The sequence below is a fragment of the Chelonoidis abingdonii genome, chromosome 8 (assembly GCF_003597395.2).
Source record: "Chelonoidis abingdonii isolate Lonesome George chromosome 8, CheloAbing_2.0, whole genome shotgun sequence".
Taxonomy (NCBI): Eukaryota; Metazoa; Chordata; order Testudines; family Testudinidae; genus Chelonoidis; species Chelonoidis abingdonii.
In genome coordinates, this window is record NC_133776.1 from 23849750 (window position 1) to 23866102 (window position 16353).

Sequence of the window (16353 nt, forward strand, 5' to 3'; positions counted from 1 at the left end):
GGACCCCTCACTGAATTCACTTTGCCTCCTGCAATTTTATTTCATCCTCCCCTGTGATTATAGTTCTGTTGGTGAGTTCCTGTTGGAGAAACTGTCTTCAAAATAGCCTAGTCCTAGTCCATTCAGGGCCTTAGAAATTAGGGCCAGGCCACTGAATTTGAACTGCTTCCCATCGACAGTTTTAAAGATGTCAATATTCCACCACCATAAATCCTCCTGAAATAAAATATTGTTCTGTTAACAATTCTAAGGACTGGTCTACACTGGGGGGGTGGCGTTGGGGGGTGGGGAGGGGAATTGATCTAAGTTATGCAACTTCAGCTACATGAATAACATAGCTGAAGTCGATGTACTTTGACCTACTCACCTTGGTGTCTTCGCTGTGGTGAGTCAACTGCTACTGCTCCCCTGTCAACTCTGCCTGTGCCTCTTGCGGCGGCAGAGTACAGGAGTCGATGGGAGAGCACTCGGGGGGTTGATTTATCGCGTCTAGACCAGATGTGATAAATTGATCCCCGCTGGACTGATTGCTGCCCGCTGATTTGGTGGCTAGTATAGACATAGCTACTGTATTAGTTTTAGGGTATTAGTAAATTTTCATGCAGTTTACTTATTTAAAGGTGAACTGTAGAGGCACCTGAAAAGTCAGGAGATTGGCAATAGGATAGTGAATATTTTACCTAAAAATTACCTAATCACATTCAGCCCTGCTGGATTATAATGGAAAGAATCTGTTTTATGATGGCTGTTCAGTAGCCTAAGTGACATGAGTTAGTTAATGTAGTTCCTAGGGATAGATGTCTGCATTATAACTTCATTGGCAGTCTCAGAAGAGAGCTCAAAGGCTGAATGGATAAAGTTACTGAAATATCCTCTCACCCTATATACACAATTCCTCCAGGTAAGGTTTAAGGAACACTAGGGTTTGACAATGTGAGGAATGTTGAACTGCTGCCCAGCATACTATGGCCACTTTGTAAGTAAATCTAAGACTTCTGTCTCCAGAGCCATCACTCTGGTATCGTTCACAAATTCTAAATTCATTCACTGTTTATTTCAGTGCATTCTCTAAAATAGGTGAAACACCAAATTATATGTATGTAATCACATCACATTGTTTATTGTATCCAAAAGGCAGAACAAGAGAAAAAAAATAAGTACAGACCAGCATACAGGAACTATTGTCACAAATAATGGGTGATAAAGAGTCATCAGAAGTGCATGTAAGATAAGAGTCAGGAGACATTACAATTCACCAAGAATTCTTATGGTTTAATTTAGTTAGGGTTATTTAAAAAACAATTCTTTCTTTTCCTTTCTCACTCCAGAACCCATTCCACCCCCTCAACTGCATTGAGAAACTAAAACAGAGAGGAAAGTAGGTCAACAAAGGAAATTGAAGCTCTCAATGGTGATTTGTAAGGTTCAGGATGAAAGGTGCCTTTTAGGATTTCAAGGAAGTGAGGCCATGGGGACAGGTATAGATATGACCTGATCCCTGACTGGTAGCAGGAAAAGAAAGAAGCACACGGGGAGAGCTAGTTAGCAAGAACTTATTTTTTGGCCTATTCAAGCCCTTAATTTGCGTTCATTGGTTTGATTTTCATGCCCACATTGTGCATGGTGCATGTGAATTCATAGCCAACCTGTCTGATTTGGAAGCATATTTAGTTTCTACCTCAGCCGACAATGGCTCACAAACCAAACTTTTGTTGAATATAGATATATTTTGGATATATTTATATTGGGACCAGCCTTGTAAAATGGTTTTAATCAGTAAGATTTTCAAAGTTCTTCTTATTCTTTCACGGTTAGTAATTCACCAATATTTATTTCTAATGTTATTGTCTGCCCGCATGTATTATTTCTGCTGGCTGAAGTGTCTGCCTTACATTGACAGGAAGATGAATAATTTATTTAATCATTCATAGAACATTATTCAGTAAATGCAAGACAAATAGGATATGGGGAGTTTACACAACCTCAATCATGCAGTCTAGTCTTAAGTCATGTCCACAATATTCAACTATTAAGACCCCAAGGATTCAGACTCTGTCCTTAAGCAAACTTTACTTGCCTATTTAGAAGCAGACTCAGCGTACAGAGTGAGTTCACTACCATCCAAGACCATGCCTTACTAGCAAACTTAGTAATTCACTACTGACCAGTGATGTTGGAAATTGTAGTGTAAACAGAAGTTGAGTGTTTTTACTGTATTGTCTAAGGTGCTAAAAATGCCCAAGTCCTGTCTACACTAAGCTTCCACTGTTGCTACAAGTGGAGCTATACCACTGGTAAATTATGGCTATGAAGTTTCCTTGTGTAGACAAGATCCCAAAATGGTGAGGACTCCCAAATGTCCATATAGCAACCATATGCCAGGCTCATCCTCTGACAGCATCAAAGATGACTGGCCCATGAATTTTACAGAGTTCCATTAACTTTAGAATGCTTGGTGTTTTGAATGGTCCCTATAGTCAGGTACAGCAGGATACCCAGTGCACTGTTAACACTTAACTGCATCAAAAGACTTAAAGGATAAGATGATGCCATTTAAATTAATTTAAAGCCCTCTCCACCTAGCTATTGGGGCTATTCAGCAGGGTACATTTAAAACTATAGAATTTTGTACAATTATTTTGTTGGTTACCTGTATCCGTAATACTGCAAATGGTGCTATAAAAATCTAATTGTAGAATGATGTGCTCATCATCCCAAATGGTGTCTGGGGAACTTCAGCACAAGATTTTAAATAACTTCTTTTCCTTCTATTGCAGGTTTAGTGATAGCTATTCCCATCCAATTGCCAGATCCAGCTCTCTATTATGCTTCAATATGGACTTTGCGGTTGATATTTCACTACTGATTGATCATCAGTAGCAAATGAGCCCTGCCCACAGGTACATCCCAGTTTTTCCATTACTGAATGATTTTATAACTTTTCAGAATACCCTGAAGTTGTAAAAATGCAATTATAAAACAAATACATCTAATTCAAAATAAAAACATTAACAACATTATGGAACTGTGCAATGTTGGATAATGCAGGAATTTTGAGCTGAACATGGCTTCGAAATTGAACATTATCATTATTTATAAAAGACATACAAGTAAATTAGAAAGAGGATAATGCCAAATAGAGAACTTTGGAAAATATTCATTTTGACCCCTGCTTCTTTGACAATTAATGCAGCTTCTCTTCATTTAGTTGCAGGAGACTTGATACATTTAAAAGTAAACAGTTATTTTAAATATGTCCCAATGAGACTTTCACTGTTGTTAAAAATAAAAACTGCATCCCAACATATTTTAATCCCTCCTTTTCCCCTGAAAAAAGATATAATCTGCCCAAGGGTGGATCTCTATAACGTCTTTTTGAACAGGTCTGGGTTATGGAGAGGTAATATTGAAAAAGTGACTGCATATGCCCACGGCTTGATGCAGGTTATTTCCAGGTGATTTGTCCATAGATATTAGGTTTACATTTCTCCTTCTTTAACACAAGTATTTTGACTACAGATGTGTTAGGTACCTCAGAAGAGCCATTTTTTTGCATTTAATTATGTAGCTGACTGGTATGTTTTTGGACAATGAATGGAAATTCAGATTTGGTTTTGAAATATGCTAATCGGTGTTCACTAGAGGGAATAAAAAATGGTACCACAACTTTAGTACTGCTTTCCCTCATTCTACCAAAAATATTATGACTTTTGATTTAATTTGTTCATAAATTGAATGCTACCCCAGATGTGACTAATCTTTCATTAGCAACGTGTTTTAAAGGATGATTTGGATAACTGAAAACTTTATATTCTGAAACACTCTTTCCATCTAGTTTTGAGAACTGCAGATACCATTTTAGTCTTGTTCAATATACTTCTGTACAGGTGCACACAACAATATATGAAGCATTTCCCATTAATAGGTCACACACAGAGCTGACTACTCTAAAATGCCAAACATTTTAAAACTGTTTATGAAATGCATTTCTTTAAACCAGCTGAAAATCTGCCCATTTGGGTTTAAAAGGGATAGCAGTACTATTTATCATACATGCTTATTGAATCTTTATGAGCATGATGGCAGTGGGAAGATGCAACAGTAGAGTTAAACCCAGTGTTTTTTTCTATTAAAAAATAGAGCCTCATATTTTCATTCTAGTTTGTCTGCCCAAGACATGCGTTGTACTGGTGAGGAACAGGGTAAGGGCCAGGACAGCAGTGGATGTACAGTTCAGCACATCTCTTCAGCAGCCTCTGCTGGCATGATGCATGCAGAAGCCCAGATTAAGAGTTGCTTCTCCCCGGGAAGACAGTAGTAGCAATACCACAGACCCTACTTTGAGCTGAATCCCTCTTGGGGAGCAGGACGCCTTGATGACCCCAGGAGATGTAATTTATATTGTCCTGCTGCAGCACTAGTACATTTGGCCCTAAGCCTTTCCCCGTTCTTTGACAGTCTCATCTCTTCATTCATCCCTAAAGTGCTATCTGTATACAAATTATTCTGAATATTGAATACATGTAACTCACAATGAATAAAAGGGGATAATGAGTGAGAGTAACGCATGTATCTCCATTCAGATGAAACTTGTGTTCTCTCTTGTACAACTCACATTTACTTTTTAAGAGATGTTAACATTCAAGCAATTTTACAGGAGAATTTTCTTAGCCTTCATGAAGAAAATCTGTATGATGTTCACTGTAATTCACTCAAGCCACAGGACTGCCCATCAGCCTTTCTTGCCGAAGAGCAACCAATCTCTGGAACCACTTTTCCTCTGCTTCTGCCTTCTCAATGAATAGCTGTAGAGGGAGAGGGAAGAAAACTAATTTTAACCTTCTGTTGTTGATTGGGTTTTGATAATACCGTACTGATACAGATATTGCATATTTCACTGCTGTCAAAAACAAAAAAGTGCAATCACACATGGAAATGAAATACAAAATCTGTGTTAAAAGGTTGAGATTTTAATCAGATGAACATCAAGAAATTTAAAGTTATGGCTTCCACAGCAATTGCAGCTCTGTCATATTGTACAGCTAGTACATCTATATTGAACATATGCAATATAATACAGCAAAATACTATAAATTCACCGTGTATATCTGAATTAGTTGCTGTAGAAGCTTTATATTTGTCTCCTTTACTTCTGTGTGACTGAAATTTCAAATATAAACACTGCATTAATATAGTTCTTTGACTTAAATACAATCATCCTATGGCGTGGATGGAAGTAGGAAACCACAGCTCTGTGCTAAAATGACGGCAGAAGCTTGGAAATATCCATTAGCAGAACTAAAAAGCACAAAGATGAGATTCCACTTAATTAGGAGTGCATAAAATGTGTGAGCCAACTTTCACTTTGATATTGGATTGAGGTGGGATTTTATAATGTGCATGAGGTCAGATAGAATTCCCACAGCCAGAAGTCAGGCCTGGTCAACATGGGAAAGTTGTAGTGGTTTAATTAGTTTTTAAACTAATTTAGTTAAACTAGTTCAAACTCTTGTGTGGACACTGTTATTTCCATTTAAAAGTTTCCACACAGGAGTTTGAACCAGTTTAGCAATATTGATTTAAACTCACACCTTAGTTTAAACCAGTTTAACTCGCTAATGTAGCTAGAGTTTGATGGTATTTGGAGGGTATGTCTACACAATACTGCAATGTAAGCCTGGGCTCAGGCTCAACCACAAACCTCATTTCTGTCTATACACAATTCTGTCTGACTCAGTCCATCAGGCCCTCTAGCCCAGATCTGCAAGGGGGCCGGGTTCAAGCTTGAGTCCTACAGGACTCGAGCCCAAACTTCTCCGTCATTTAGCATGGATGCAACTTGGGTCTGGGCCCTCCCAGACTCAGGTACTGACAGTCTGCCAACACTATCCCACAATCCCATGGGAAGTGTCCTTTGTCCTTCCTATCCCAAGACGATCCAGTTGACTCCCAGGAAATGGAAACAGCCCCCAATTCAAGTACAGCTGCTCGGCGTTTAAGCTTCATTTTATCTACTGAGTTGCAAGCAGAGTGAACCTTCTCCTGCATTTGTAATGGCTATTGACATGAATAAGTCTTTTGTCAAGCACTGCTACCTGGTCATGAGAGCAGTCAGATTTTGGTTAATCTTTAGTGTGAGGTGAGCAAAATATTCAACTTTGCAAGGGTTCTAGGAACGATTACGTGTACCAGAAAATAGCGAAGAAGCTAGCAGTGCTGGGGATTCACCAAACTGGTGGGCCAGTGCATGGAACAGATTAAGTGGCTCGAGAATGACTACTGAACAGACAGGGATAAGAACCACACCTCTGGGAACTCACCGTCATCCTGCCTCTTTCACAAGGAGTTTGACTGGTGCTGGGTACTGCATCGAGCACTGAGCCAATAGCGCTTCATGACAGCCCAGTCAGCTAGGATGGCAACCTTCTGACCCCAGAATCCAGTATCCAACTGGAAAGGAGCTAGCAAGTGCTGGACCAAGCTGCCAGAGTGACTCTGGTGCTCATGTTGGTCACTGAGGAGGCTTTGCTGCTGGAGCAGCTGCAACAAATCTTAGGTCTCTCTTTGGAAGAGCTGTTTAATGACTTCCCTCCAGAGGAGCAGCTCATTGTGGAACCAACAGCAGAAGCACAAGAAGCAGAAGTAGCCCCTCAGCCTGGTAAGTTTCTGGCTCCATCTCTGTTGTTATTAATATAAGGATAGGAGGGATTTCTGGTTATGACCCTATGCAAAATTTATTATAAGCCACAGGTGCCACCTTGGCACCACTCCCTCTTCCCCATATCACTGCATGGAATTCAAAATGGAGACCAGGAAGTGCATGTCTCTACATCAAGCCATACTGTAAATCCACAGTTCTTGCCACAGGCCCTCTATTGGTGGGAATCATGTCTGTGAAGATAGACTCCCAATAAGCAGAAAACCCTGGCATCATGAAATTTTCCAGTGCAGCCTACACTGGCATCCATAAATTGGCCTCTGTGGTCCACAATGACCTGCATAACAATGAAGTAGTACACTTAGTGGTTATGCACTCATGTGTTCCTTGAGGAGGGTAAACTATGGACGTGTGAGTCCAATCAATGGCCACGATGCAGTTTGAAAACCCCATTCTCTCAGAAAAGACGGTTACTCACCTTTGTAACTGTTGTTCTTCGAGATGTGTTGCTCATATCCATTCCAGTTAGGTGTGTGCGGGCCGTGTGCACGTTCGTCGGAAAACTTTTTACCCTCGCAACACTCAGCGGGTCGGCTGGGCGCCCCCTGGAGTGGCGCCGCTATGACACTGGATATATACCCCAGCCGACCTGGCCACTCTTCAGTTCCTTCTTGCCGGCTACTCCGACAACTGAAATGAGGTTGGGTTTGAAAGGATATTGACAACACATCTCGCGAAGAACAACCATATAAAGGTGAGAACCACTTTCTTCTCGAGTGATGCTCATATCCTCCAGTAGTGAATTCCCAACTTACTAGGCGGAATGCGATGGAGATGCAGCGGCCAGACCGCGCGTCCAAAGCTGCAATCATCTCTAGACGTGATTCAAAGCATATGCATTCATAAGGGTGACGAACCAAGCGCTGCATGCTACTCCTAAGCAAACGTGGCCAGAAAGTGCTGAAAGCCTGACTCGTTGAATGCGCAGGAGGGCCCAAAGACCATTAGCCAGGCAACCAACTAGCCACCTCGACCCCAAAGAGAGAATCCCGAGAGACGGTTAGATCCTCCACCATTCAGCACGCTCAAACATGGAGGTCTGGAAAGCTTGTTCGCTGATATAAAGCCAGCGCCTACGACATCTAAGGAGTAACTGCGCTTCATCAAAGAGTGAGCGCGAAAGAAATCGGAAGATGTCCGGTGGAGAAGCCGACACTACTTAGAGGAAACGCCAGATGAGGTCGCAACTGACCTTGCCTGGTAAAGACAGAATCAGCGGGTCACCAAACGCCGATGTCGGACCTCCTGTGCCAATGTAAGCCACTACGAAACTGTCTCACGACAGTTAAGAGCGAGCAAGTCCCAATGGCTCAAATGGCGGATGCAAGTGCTTAGGACAGTTGAGTCCAGTGGGGCAGGGCGCGACTGGGGGTAGAGGCGCTCCAGCCTAAGGAACTGGACTAAGGTGGAAAAACACAGGAGGGCCACTTTCTCCAGGATGAAGGAAATAGCCGCCAAGCACCCTCAGAGAAAATACGCGCAGCCCTGTGCTAAGAACAAGATAGCAAACAACGGAACGAAGCCCAGAAATAAACTTCTGTTGTACCACCATCATGGGAGAAACTTTCCACTTGGCCAAGACGTGGAACCAAGTGGAGGCTTTCGCTACTACGGAGAAATCTGTACTGGAGTCAAACTAGCAGAACTCTGATGTTCATGCCAGCAGAACCACCCGTGAGTGAAGGCTAGCCGGGCGAAGACTGCCTGGTCCTGCTATAAGCTGAAAGAGTGCAGGGATACGGGCGGCCATGGACAGTCGAGCAGGGAGTACTCATGCTGTATGGCCCGCGGCGATCAAATAGAGCGCTCTTGTCCCTGAAGGAGTTTTAAGACCTTGGGACCCAAGAATGGGAAAGGAGCAGAAGCTTGCCTCCACGACATGAGGAATGCGTCTGTGATCGATCCTGGTGAAAGACCCTGGAAGGAGCAGAACGCTTGGCACTTCCTGTTCGTGCAAGAGGCGAACAGGTCTATGAGGGGAAACCCCCACCTCTGGAAGATCGAATGAATAATGTCTGGTCTTATCGACCATTCATGACAGAGGAAGGATCTGCTCAGCTGATCTGCCAGAATGTTCCGAACCCCTGGAAGAAAGGATGCCACCAGGTCTATCGAGTGGACTATGCAGAAGGCCCAGAGTCAAACGGTCTCTTGACACAGGGGAGAAGAGCGATTCCCTCCCTGTTTGTTGATATAATACATGGCCGTTGTGTTGTCTGTAAACACTGAGACACAATGGCCGTGAAGATGTTGCTGGAACGCCTGGCACGCGAGGCGGACGGCTCTCAGCTCTCGGATGTTTATGTGGAACGTCAGCTCCTGCGATGACCAAAGGCCCTGGGTACGAAGGTGACCTAGGTGAGCCCCCCAACCGAGAGATGACGCATCTGTCGTTAGGGACAGTGAGGGCTTTGGTGGATGGAACGGTAGCCCTGCACACACCAGGGAGGGAGTTAGCCACCAGTCGAGGAAGCATAAGGTGCTCAGGGGAACTGTCACCAGAACGTCTATTGGGTCCCTGCCCGGACGGTAGACCGAATTGAGCCATGTTTGAAGAGGCCGTAGGCGGAGTCTGGCATATTTGGTCACATAAGTACATGTGGCCATGTGGCCTAGTAGGCCGAGACACGTGCGAGCCGAGGTGGCTGGGGAGGTCTGTAGACCTCGAATGATCGTCGCAATCGCCTGGAAACGTGGCTGAGGGAGGTAGGCCCTGGCTCGAGTGGAGTCAAGGGTTGCCCCTATGAAGTCCAGCCTTTGTGTGGGGACCAGGGTGGACTTTTCCGCATTGAGGAGCAGCCCCAACTGGGAGAATAGGTCGATGATTATGCCCACGTACTGTCGGACCTGAGTCTGGGAGGTTCCTTTGATGAGCCAGTCGTCCAGATACGGAAATACATGTATCTGCTGCCGGCAGAGGTAGGAGGCGACGACGGCCATGTACTTCGTAAACACCTTTGGGGCCGTGGAGAGGCCAAAGGGGAGGACAGTAAATTGGAAGTGCTGGTGATTGGCCACAAAGCGGAGATACCTCCTGTGCAGAGGGAAGATGGCGATGTGGCAGTATGCGTCCTTCATGTCGGCGGCGGCATACCAGTCTCCAAGATCCAAGGACGGGATGATAGTCCCCAGGGAGACCATGCGGAACTTCAACTGACCATAAACTTGTTGAGGCCTCGCAGGTCTAGGATAGGCCTGAGGCCTCCCTTGGACTTGGGAATCAGAAAGTAGCGGGAGTAAAACCTCTTCCCCTTCTCGTCTGATGGTACCTCCTCTATTGCTCCTGCAGCGAGGAGAAACTGCACCTCTTGTAAGAGGACTTGCTCTGAGAGGGGTCCCTGAAGAGGGACTGGGTTGGGGGGTGGGAAGGCGGGGATGAAACAAATTGGAGGTGGTATCTTTGTTTCACCGTGCATAGGACCCAGAGATCTGAGGTCAGTTGGGACCATGCCGGGAAGAAGTAGGAGAGACGGTTGGAGAAGGGAGGAGAAGGATCCTGTCCTGAAACTGGTACGCTGTCCTCGTGCGCACCTTCAAAAGGTAGACTTAAGCCCCGGAGGTGCCTTTGGGGGCCCGTGGTTTTGACCCCCTTGAGGCCTGGACTGGGGTCTACGGCCACCCCGCCCAAGCCTTCTACTGAAATCTTGCTTGTGCCAGGGCACAAAGTATGGGTGGTGGGGTTGAGGCTGGAAGGGTCTACGTTGGGTCATGGGGGTATGCATGCCCAACAAGCGCATGATGACCCTGTTGTCTTTTAAACTCTGCAACCTGGGGTCAGTCTTCTCAGAGAACAGACCCTTGACATCAAAGGGTAAGTCCTGGATGGTGTATTGGAGCTCGGGTGGCAGGTTGGAGACCTGGAGCCAGGAGATACGCCTCATGGTGATACCTGAGGCTAGAGTTCTGGCTGCCGAGTCGGCCGCATCGAGAGAAGCTTGGAGGGAGGTTCTGGCCACCTTCTTCCCTTCTTCAATGAATGCGGCAAATTCTTGGCGCGAGTCTGGGGGTAGTAGTTCTGTGAACCTACCCACCTCCGCCCAGGTTTGTAGCTATAACGGCTCAGGAGAGCCTGCTGATTGGCCACCCGGAGCTGCAGGGCGCCTGCTGAATACACCTTGCAGCCCAGTAGGTCCATCCGCCTAGCCTCCTTAGATTTGGGGGCTGGTGCCTGTTGGCCATGGCGTTCCCTTTCGTTGACCGACTGGACAACTAATGAGGAGGGTGGACATATAGGTATTCGTACCCCCGAGAGGGTACCAAGTATTTCCTCTCAACTCCCTTTGCCGTAGGGGGAATGGAGGCTGGGGACTGCCATAAGGTGGCAGTGGCCTGGATAGTCTTAATGAAGGGCAGAGCCACCCTAGTGGGGGTATCCGCCGACAGGATGCTCACGACGGGGTCCTCGACCTCCGGGACTTCCTCTACTGGGAGGTTGATATTAAGCGCCACTCTTCTAAGGAGGTCCTGATGAGCTCTGAGGTCTATCGGCAGGGGTCCTGATGACGAGGTCCCTGCCACCGCCTCATCTGGAGAAGAAGAGGATGACACTCCGGGAATGAGAAGGCCCTGAATGGCCTCTTGCTCATGGGTCGGTTCCTGCTCTAGCAGTACCGGGGAGCCTGGCGGATGGATCATCTGCTCCTCTGTCCCAGCTGGAGGGGGATGACTAATGGTGGCCGCAGGCGCCCGATGCTCTGAGGGAGCGGAGCGGGTCTGGCCCAAAGAGCACTCTGGGCCTGGTGGTACACCCAGGGTGTCCAAAAGGACCACTGTTGAGGTCCCGTGTCCTGAGACCAGACGTCCTGGAAGACCCCGGTAAGCACCTCTGTATCACGGTCCTGGTCGTAGTAACTGTCCGCGTGGGAGGACACCAACGTCTGCCTGGATGGCCATGGAGGAGCAGAGAAACCTTGGGCTGAGGTTCCGACGGACCTTGCTCCCCTGCTTAGCGGGGACCAGTGCCGGTATTCAGAATGGTACCGTGATCGAGACTGGGACCTGTGACCAGACCGGTGCTGGGAGGTCGACCGGGATCTCGAGTCCCTGCGACGTGAGTGGCTCCAGGAGGTGCGGTGCCTGGGTCGGTGCCGGGAACTAGAGCGGTGCCACGAATAGCGAGGTGGAGAGCGTGAGTCCGACCGGTGCCGCGAGTCTGACTGGTGCTGTGTAGGGGAACGGTGCCAGGACTGCGAGCGGCATCGAGAGCGGGAGTGTCATCTTGACCGGGAGCGCCTGCGGGACCGAGATCTTGAGCGGTGCCAGTCCGCTGAGCCGACAGACGGTGGTCTGGTCAGGGTCGGCTTGCCCAGAGATTGGATTACCCGCACTGGCGGTGCCGGGGGTAGGGGCAGTGCCGTATCCGTGAGGGCGATCAAGTCTCTCGCCACCGAAAATGCCTCTGGCGTGGTGAGCTCTGCCGCGGTACGTGCCGGGGAGCTATCAGGCGCCGGACTCGACGGCCCTCGCGGGACTGGAATCGACGGTGCCGATTTCATCGGTGCCACAGTGGGTATCGGCGCTGGGTGGTCCGATTTGGGCGCACTCTCTGGCTGCGGCATGGGCGTTGCCAAAGCAGCAGGAGTCTTAGCCTTTTTCGGCCTCGAGGAGAGGAAGCGATGGGGAGTCGACTTCGGTGCCGGCCGGTGCCGGGAGTCTTTAGGCGTACCGGTGCGATCAGGTGCCGTGGGAGTGCCTCTGCTCACCAACTGACCGGCGCTCAGTGCCAAAGGTAGTGGTGTCAAGGCCGCTGCCATGAGGAGCTGTTTTAGTCTAACGTCCTGCTCCTTTTTAGTTCGCAGCTTGAAAGCCTTGCAAATTGAGCACTTAGCAGTTAAGTGCGATTCCCTGAGGCACTTCAAACAGGAGTCGTGTGGGTCTCCTGTTGGCATCGGCCTGTGACAGACCGAGCATGGTTTGAAACCCGGTGAGCCAGGCATGAGCACCGGCAGCGGGTGCGGGGAAGGGGCTACTCCCCGAACGATGCTAACTAGTAACAACTAACTATACTATTAAGAACTTACAACTAAATCTATCTATATATATCTACAAGAACAACAACTATTTATACGACAACAATGAGAAAAACTACGAATAGCTAGGGAAGGTGGAGGTCAGCTAAGCCGCACTCCACTGTTCCAACGACCGACACGGGCGGTAAGAAGGAACTGAAGGGTGGCCGGGTCGGCTGGGGTATATATCCGGTGCCATAGTGGCACCACTCCAGGGGGCGCCCAGCTGACCCGCCGAGTGTTGCTAGGGTAAAAAGTTTTCCGATGAATGTGCACCCGGCGCGCGCACACCTAAGTGGAATGGATATGAGCAATCACTTGAAGAAGAACCAGCAATTTCTTCAGGGACATTGTTTGTACCCACCACTTTTGAGTAAATCACTTGCCTGATTGCCTCAGTAACCTCCACCCTCGTTTTATCCGCAGTTGACCTGCCAGCAAACTTGTTAGCAATGGATCTTTAGCAGTCTGGAGTAGCCAGCTCCCAGAGAGTTATAGCACCCTGCTTCTGGACTAGTATGGCCACCTTCATGCATGTGTCCTGATGTTGGAGATCAAAACAAGCCACTTACAAAGCTCCAAAAATATAGCTTTCTTCATGCAGAAGTTTGGGAGCCACTACTTGTCATCTCATGTCAGTATGCACTGGTGGCCCTGCTCCAGAAGGACAGGTCTGCATAGGGGGATCAGCAGCTATACCAAGAGTCCTGAGCAACATCAGCCTGTTTGAGTCTTCCATTTCTGTATCATCCTCCTTTTCCAACACGTGCCTTCAGTAGTCAGAAAACATCCACAGAATGTCCACTAGCATCTCATGGATGCTCTTCCAGTTTCCCGAAACAAGAGTGAAAGCCCAAGCAAAAGAAGCTCTTCAAATGATGACTCCTCCATGTTGCTAGTTCTGGTTGCTGGGAGCATGCAGACTCAAGAGATGGCTCAGCAGGGGATGTTGGTGGGATGCGACAGCTTTCTGTAACATGCAGGGTGGACAGTCAAGTTTTTCCACACTGCACTACGAACCCAGGGCTAGAGCAGCCACAGTTGGGGAGGACACAAGGAAGGCCAGAATATGGTAGTTTGACTCGGGTCTGTGTACTGCAATGTGGATGCGAGGGCCCAGTTTGGGGCCCAGGTCCAGAAATTGTAAACCCTAGGATCACAATTAATGTAGATGCTCAAGCTCTGGGCTGACAAACCCAGGGTCTGTGGACTTCAATCCCACTAACACTGGGGTTATGTTGCAGTGTAAGCATACTCTGAATCACACTGGTTCACTAATTATCAAACCACAGAAACTTGCAAACAGTTTCCACTGACTTTTCATAGATTTGCACAGGGACTTAAATTGAATTAATGGCTTTAGGAAATCTCTACAACTCTGAAAATATAGGAATTTTTAGGGGACAGTGCTTGATTCATTCATTGGTTGTATACAATGTAATTTGTATATTTCTTGCTCTCGTTTTATACTGTATATTAACTGGACATGTAATTTAGAATGGATAATTATCTTATGGGTTTAAAAAAAAGATCAAATGATTTATGAAGAAGCAGGCCGAAGAGACTGCTCCAGTTATTACTCAACAGAGGTAACTTTTCAAAAGGATTGGGTCATACTTTTCTCTATGGAATCTTAAAACTTCCATGTTTTCATCACATCATTTCTACTATTTTTCCTCTAAAGCTACTACAACTTATGCCATTCTCTGCTCAGGCATCTCTGTTACAGGGTCATGTAACACAGCAGTAATAAGTACATCCTGGATAAATGTAAGTTAAAAGATAGATATATTTTTTTTAAGGCAGACTGTCACTCATTCACTTTAAAATTTCACTTTCACTCAGAACAGCGTTGGGCCCATCTCCTAACACTTCACTCTTTTAGATTATGTGGGTTATGTGATCCTTTTCCAGCCAATGGTGAGCTCATCAGTAAATAGTCTTTGGAACCCAGAATCTTTAACAATCAACACTGCAAAAGTATTAGTTCATGTGACCTTGACTCCACCGAGTAGACCTTGTTATTTCAAGGGTGCAATAAACATCAATACTCTTACATTTGGATGCGCTAAAGAGTTATCATCTTGGTACTTTATGGCAGTAGGAATGTTGCCAGGTGCTATTTCTTTTTCAGTATTAGGCAGATCGACAGTTCCCACTCCCACAGTTGCAGGTTCACATTTTAATTCACCAGGTTCTGCTGACTAAAAGGAAAAAAAAACAACATTTGGATGCTATCAAGGATGTGGAATACCATTCCTGATAAACACTGAAGCATTATAATATATCTTTGCATTCAACTTTCTTAACATGTTCAGATTACAACCATTAAATAACGAATCCACAAAACAATCGTCATCTTCATACTTTTCAAAATGGATAACAGGAACTGCCTGCACATGTCAGACTGGTAATATGAAGTGAGGGAGAAGTACTGCCAAGTAGGAAAGCAAAAGAGCAGAGCTGCTGGTTTTTTTCCCATAGAGCACATTTATTGAAAAATTGTGTGAAACTTTTCAAGTAAATACATACTTGAAAAGACAATAATTGTACTCTTTTCAATGGAACACTCAGTGCCGATTAAAAACATTCCATTATCTCAATGGAACACTCATTTGCTTATGCACTCTCTCTTATAAAGGGAAGAGTGTGTGGTTTCTGAACAAAGACAGAAGCCTGGTCCACACTTAAAAATTAGATGGACCTATGTCGCTTAGGGCTGTGAAAAATTTTGCACCCTGAGCACCACAGTTAGGTCGAAATTAACAGCAACGTAGACACAGTTAAGTGGACAGAAAAATTTCTGTCCATCTAGCTACTCCATCTCAGAGAGGTGCATTAACTATATACAGGGTTTTCCCCTCCATGGAGGAAGCATCTACACTACATGCTGTAGAGGCATAGCTGCAGCTGTGCCGCTGTAGCGCTTGTAGTATAGACATAGCTTCAATGGCCAGAGTTAGGTCATAATTTTTAAACCTGGGTGTCTTAAGTCATATTTAGGCACTGAAATAAAAGTGGCCTGATTTTCAGAGTTGCGGAGCCCTCTGAAAATCAGTCCACTTTTATTTTGGTGCATAAATATATTTTTAGAAGTCTAGCTTTAAAAATGTTTACCTTTTATATTAGTATGAACATAAACTACCTTATTGCCTTTGCACTATGATTTGTCTAACCCTCGCCCCGCCCTTTTTCTTTACATCTTTGTGTTCTGACATAATGACTTTTTAAAAAAATGTTCTAAATAACCAAACTCCTAAGCCAGGCCTTGACCATCTTGCCATTTTGACAATATATTTCACCTCATCCTAAACTCTCATGCATTTCCAGTCCTGTCACTCATCCTCACTTCAACATCAATTCAAGTATCTATGTACATGTTTGAACTCTGATACTGGGAATGAGGATTGCCATGTGACGTGTCAAGGGAAATTGCATTAATGCTGCAGCTTCCACCTGGCACCCCAGGCGGTTTATACACAAAGATAGGCTATTGACAACTTACCTTTTTGACTTCTTTAGTTGATCTGAATGTCTGTGGAACAAAAGAGTCACTTTCAATAGCTTCAATTTCTTTTACTCGTTTCACTTGTTCTACCAGGGTGGCTTGGTCTACAAAAGAGAGGA

General features: G+C 45.8%; 1 protein-coding gene across 1 annotated transcript in view; it reads right to left on the minus strand.

The window, feature by feature from the left end:
- Nucleotides 1–1099: 1099 nt before the first annotated feature.
- RSRC1 (arginine and serine rich coiled-coil 1) overlaps nt 1100–16353 on the minus strand; it is a 341170-nt gene continuing 325916 nt past the window's right edge. The window contains exons 8-10 of the mRNA XM_032805529.2: nt 16232–16338; nt 14784–14930; nt 1100–4805 (exon numbers count right to left, since the gene is read on the minus strand). Of these exons, the coding sequence (XP_032661420.1) occupies nt 4713–4805; nt 14784–14930; nt 16232–16338 (347 nt within the window). The 3' untranslated portion in view covers nt 1100–4712. The remainder of the gene's footprint in view (nt 4806–14783; nt 14931–16231; nt 16339–16353) is intronic.